This window comes from Arachis ipaensis, chromosome B07 (genome assembly GCF_000816755.2).
Source record: "Arachis ipaensis cultivar K30076 chromosome B07, Araip1.1, whole genome shotgun sequence".
Classification (NCBI taxonomy): Eukaryota; Viridiplantae; Streptophyta; class Magnoliopsida; order Fabales; family Fabaceae; genus Arachis; species Arachis ipaensis.
The window spans coordinates 2,771,096-2,777,574 of NC_029791.2; the positions used below are offsets into that span (position 1 = coordinate 2,771,096).

Below are 6,479 nucleotides of genomic sequence, written 5' to 3' on the forward strand. Positions count from 1 at the left end.
CATTATAATAATTAAGGATTATTTTTCATTTGTGACTTATAAAATTTTTTATTTTTTATTTTATTTTTGCTAATCTTTAAGATTTAAATATGTAGCAATAATATGGTTGAAAATGAAAGCAGTCTCACCTAATCAAGGAACCCATTATTTTCATTAAACCTTATTTTGTCTAACGTGCATCATATTTTGTACATAAAGTTCATAATATAAAATAATTTATAAAAAAAGTTGAAATTAATGTAAGTTCTTAATTTATTCATACAAGTTGTATTATTTGAAAATGACAATGTCTAAAAATTTCTCTCAATTGCCAAAACACAGAGGGAACCAAAAGTCTTGCAATAATATCTATAGAAGCAGTATAGTCTTTGCCATAATGAGATAAACATGCTGTTTTATAATTTTACTACTAATTTAATTTATTGTTATTCTATGTTGAACCACATCACAAAATTATTGAAATCCATAACAAAAGCCATTATATCTTAAAACGAAGGTAGGTAACAATGATCATTTAGTAATAAGGTAGTGTTTGATTAGTGGGTGTGTTTGCATAAAATAGAGACACCCTGACACACATTTTTTATTTAGTTATTAAGACACATAATTTTGAAGGATATGTTAATATACAGATTGACACAAATTACATATATTTAGTGTACTTTTAATAAATTGAGACACAAAAATTAATATTGAGACATTGATTATTTTGATAATTTTACCCTTGTTTTATTTCTATATTTTTATTTTTGTCATATTTTCTCATCCATCTCGAGAGCTCTTCATCTCTTTTCCCTACCCTTCTCCTCTCCATTTCAACTTCCGCCTATTCTCTCTTTTCTTTTCATGACCAACCAAGCAGAATCTCTTTTTCTCTTCCTTCTCCTCCCTATTTTAACTTCTGTTTTTTCTCTCTTCATGACCTGCCATTGTCACTACCTCACTTCCTCCTCGTACTCTTCAGATTGTGTCTCTGTCTTCTTTCTTCTTCTAAATCTCCACATCTGCGATTTCACGATTTGTATCTCTCCCATATCACAGTCGAACGTCTATCATCGACCCATCGTGCCTCCATCTTCATCTCTGTTCATTCTTCTATTTATCCTTTTTTAGATAATAATTGCAGCTGTTGACGAAAAAATATAGATAATAATGATGGTAGTAAAGGTAGATGATGAAGATATTATTGATATTTTAAAGTTTTATATACTCTGTATATGTTTTTTGCCAAATATAAAATATGTATACATATATTTTGTATTTATATCTATATAATTTATGTCTCTGTATCCATGTCTCATGTCTATCTTGTTATTTTATCTTGGACCACATCACAAAATTATTGAAATCCATAACAAAAACCATTATATCTTAAAACCAAGGTAGGTAACAATGAACATTTATTATCAACACATGTATGGCCAAAAGTTACATAGTACAAAATAGTATCATGAATTAAGGAGGCTACATTACATTACAATTATTTCAATTCAAGCAAGTTCTTTTCATTGTAATAAATTTGTGGTGGGGCATATGGTAAATGTTTGTTTAGTGAATAGAGTTATTCTCAGTCATTATTATGCATTTTATATGACAAAAAAGCATGAAGAAAGGTCAACATTCTTGTGCTGCTCATTTGTCATTCCTTACAAGTTGCATACCAAAACTCAGGAAGTATCATTGTGTAACTTGTTATGAACAGAATAAGGGTAAAATGGTCAATTCCACTTGCGTAAATAAAATAACTAATTTAATTTTCAATGGTATTTATTTACATTAAAATCAAGCTTTTACTGAATAAAATTCGTTAAGAATAATAATTATTTAACATTATAGTAAAAACATTATGATCTTTAATCTTTCTGCTGGGATTCTGAACTTTGAATGTAAAGCAGCTGAAAATCAGAAGCAGGTTCCTGAGTAATTTCATTTCATATATATATGTAATATTATTTGGATCCACGTAAGTTATGAATCAGCAAAATTTCTGTGTTATCTTGACTTTTGTGGAAAGAAAGAAAAAATGTTTATGCTTTGATCATAAACCTAGTACCACAAAACTAGTATTATTTAGGTAGTGTTTGATGTAGAATTTTAGTATTTTGTTTGGTATAAAGTAAAAGACAGAAATTAAAATAAAAATGAAACTCTAATTTAATTTGCACAAAAATAAAATTAATATTAATTAATTGAAATGAGGGTATTTTAGATATAAAATATTATTAAAGTTTCAGTTTTTGTCTCTAAAAATTTCAGTCTTCTGTGTCCTCATTTTTTGAAATACTGAAATTTTGTGAATAGAAACAGAAATTTTAGTACCAATTTTTGAACCAACAAATATAATACTGAGTCTCAATCTTCTGTACTAATACCTCAAAACAAATTCTACCTTAGGCACTAGAATTACGCCTTTATTATTTCACAAATTTTCTAGCTCTCAAATGTTAAAAAAATATTTAAAAAGTAAAAAATATCATACAATACTAAAAGTCAATTATTAAATTAACTATGATATATATATAACTGATTAATGAATGATTTTTTATATAGAAATAATATCGAATAAAAAATTATGGCCTAGTTTATAAATGCTTAAAAAATGACTTCGGTTGAGTGTGTATGTGAACAAAGCATGACTAATAAAAACGTGGATAGAATAGAACAAAGGTGTATGACAACGTGTCAAGCAAAGAACAATAAATACAATGCAGTCAAATTTAGAAGAAACAAGATTTAGATATGTGNNTGTAGCATAAAAAATTATTTTCTGCATTGTTACAGAATCATAATTAAAAATAAATAATAAAGTTTGTCCTATGTAATTTATTTATTTATTTTTTAGTGTTGTTGTATTTTATTATTTTGTATATATAGTTCTAAACAAGCTTATAAAGCAAATATAAATATTGATCTGTTTGTTAAATGATGTTTTATGTTGTAATTTTGATCTTATACAAAAATTAGAAGTGGTTGAAAAAACTTTTGGCAATTCGGATAAGAAATTATGAAATAGATAAAGTAATACTGTAATAATAGTAAGAATGTTGTTGATTATATACATAAGTATATAATAATAATACGTAATTTGAATGTTTATAACTGAAAATTATTATTATTGTTTTTTTTTTTTGAACAAAAGGAGTTCAATATACTAAAGTGGAGTAAGTAGAAAATAAAGACAATAACGAAAACAAGAACATACGGTATCAAGAATTTAATCTGTTGTCAGTTTTGGCATTGTCATCAACAACTAAACGGATCAACTCCGTACCATTTTCTGTAACTCAAAAACGACCTATTCTTAATAGTATCAACTCCTGTCATAGTGTTCTGAAAAATTCTGTGATTCCGTTCCAGCCAAATGTTTCAGACCACTGCAAAGAATCCTACCAACCACTTCTTTTGCTCAAAGTTACCACCAGACACTTCAGTCCAACTCTCAAACAGCTATTTGACCGACCCTGGAACTGTCCAAGCTCTATCAGCACTTGTCAACCACGCGCACCACACCTGCCATGTAAACTCACAGCCAAAAAACAAATGATGGATAAATTCTATTTCCTTTTTACAAAAAACACAAATATTATCATTATGATGTATAATTCCTAGTCTACTCAGTCTCTCTTTAGTGTTGACTTTGCCGACTAAGACGAACCATGCAAACAGATCGACTCTTGGAGGGACGAATCCTCTCCATATGGTATTAGTGAAGCTGTAGTTTGTGATGTCCTCCGAAAGAGTCTCTTTCTGCAATACCTACATAAAGGAATTAGAAGAAAAAACACCTGTCCTGATAAATTTCCATATAATTGTATCATCTCTATTAGATACTAGTTTGACTAGCCGTAATCTGTCATGAAGTTGATTGAGTAACTCTAGCTCCCATTGGAATAATTCCCTCCTCCACTGAAAGTTCCATATCCACTCTAACCCATCCCAAAACCCACAGTCCCCTATGACAGATCTTTGTTGATTTGAAACAGAGAAGAGTCTCAGAAAATTATCTTTCAAAGAGCCACTTTGTAACCAATCATCCTGCCAGAATCTAATACGTCTGTCATTTTCCAACTCCATAGACAAACCATTGATCATCATATCTTTTACCTCTTGTTCTCTAATATTAAGTTGGCAAATATCTTTTCACGGGTCACCTCTTGACGGTAAAGGCTGTTTTGACAACATTACAGATGGGTTCAGTTGATTACAAGAACAAACAACCTTCTTCCACAACGGGCAATCTTCCTTCGAAAAGCGCTACCACCACTTGAACAGAAGCGACATATTTCTGATTAAAGCATCTCCCACCCCTAAACCACCCAACTTTTTCGGAGCTTGCACCAATTCCCATTTCACAAGGGGTATACCATTATTTCCTTCTTCTTTACTCCATAAAAATCTTCTTTGTAGTCCTATAATCCTTTCTACAACCGCTTTTGGCATTTTATACAAGTTTAAGTAGTACACTGGCAAGCTATTAAGAACAGATTTTATGAGAACCAACTTACCAGCTTTGTTGAGAGGCTTCGCTTTCCATAGGCTTAGCTTATCTTCCACCTTGTCAATGATTGGTTTCCATGTTTTCACCAACCGAGGATTTACACCTAGAGGAATTCCCAAGTATCTGATAGGTAGAGTATTTCAGCACATCCCAACAAACCACACATATTCGTCTCCCATTCCTTCTCACAGTTAACTGAAATCAAGCTTGATTTATCAAACTTAATACTCAAGTCAGACATCACCTCGAAACAACGCAGAAGTCTCTTATAGTTTACTAGTGTCTCCGTTTCCTGTGGACAAAATAAGATGGTGTCATCTGCAAATTGGAGGTGTGACAACTCTATGTTGTCACTCCCCACCAACAATAGAGAAATGCGACCATTTCTGACTGCCTCACCCACCATCTTGTGCAAGACGTCAACTACAAGAACGAACAAAAAAGGAGAAAGATGATCTCCTTGTCTAAGACATCTCTCCATCTTAAATGGCTTGGATGGTGACCCATTAATCAACACTGACATAGACGCTATAGTCACACATTCCTTCACCCATGTCCTCCATCTAAGATCAAAACCCATCTTCTGTAGCACAATATCCACAAAGCTCTATCTCACCCTGTCGTATGCTATCTGAAAGTCCAATTTGATGATTGTCGCCTGCTTCTTGCGCAATTTCAGCCAATGGACCGTCTCACAAGCAATGAGAGTACCATCGTGTATTTTGCGACCTTTTACAAACGCAGACTGAGTCTCTCCCACTAAGCCTGGCATCACTGAACGCATCCGTCTCACCAGTACTTTGGATATCACCTTATAGACACACCCAACCATACTAATCAGCCTTAGGTCTTTGATTTCCTTTGCTCCCACAAATTTTGGAGCTAACGCTACCCATGTTACATTAGCGTCCGTTGGTAGCTTTGCACTTTGGAAGAATCCCAGCACAGCTGTAATAAATTCTTGACCAATCTCATCCCAATATTTTTTTATGAAGTTCATATTGTAACCATCACAATGATGCTGTTCGATTTTCAATACCAAATAAAAAACCAAATACGCGTTAACTTTATCTCGTCATAAAATCATTTGTGTTGTTCACGTATCATGTAGATATTCTGCTAATTTAATATAATTGTAGGTAAGTGGACTTTGCAAATGGTAAAAGTTTTTTTTTTTTTTGGTCAGAATGGTAAAGTTATTTAAAACTCACCAAATTCGAACAAAATAGACCAACCCAAATGAAATTTTTTTTTTTGAACAAACTAAAAATAAAAAACGCTAATCAATCTGGTCTTTTTTATCAAGAGGTCCTAGATTCAAGTCTCATGTAGTGCAAACTTGATAAAAAAAAAAAGAGAGGATTTCATGTGTGTAGGTGTGGTGTGTGTGAGTGTGTAACTTATGATTAGGAGTTGTTCAATCTATTGACAAAAAAAAAATCTTACCTCAAAGGTCTAGGGTTCAAACTCTAGAGATTGTAATTGAAAAAAAATGTGGTAAAAAATGTAAGGAGTATGTGGATATAATATCCCTAGAATTAGAAGTTATCCAATTCACTGGGGTACCTAAGATTGGAATTGTCCAACCCATNNNACCTACCTAAACACCGCTCACTCCCAAATGAAACCTTAGGTCCCTAACACCCTTACTCTCGGGCTCTCAGCTCCGAGGAGTCCTCTCAACTCTTCACGGCACCGAAACTCCTCCCTCATCTTCCACCACTCCCTTTCTTTGTCCCTCTGCAACAGCACACCGTCGATCTTCACGCATAGCAGCAGCACACGCGCCAGATGTCGTCGTCCTGCACTCAGTCTGCCACTCTCTGTCTACATCATTAACTCCTCATGAATGTAGTCTCAAAGGATCTATTTCTAATTCAGTCTCTTGCTTTTTTTTTCATTTATTTTTTCTGTTCAACCTATTGATTTTTTGTAGTTGATTACTGTTCTATATCTTCACTATTTGGCTTCTGGTTCTACT

The 6,479-nt window shown here is 32.7% G+C and overlaps 1 protein-coding gene across 1 annotated transcript; it reads right to left on the bottom strand.

Moving 5' to 3' along the window:
• On the bottom strand, nucleotides 4,602–5,078 carry LOC107606547. The gene has a single exon (XM_016308599.1). The coding sequence runs from the start codon at nucleotides 5,076–5,078 to the stop codon at nucleotides 4,602–4,604; it is 477 nt and encodes a 158-aa protein (XP_016164085.1).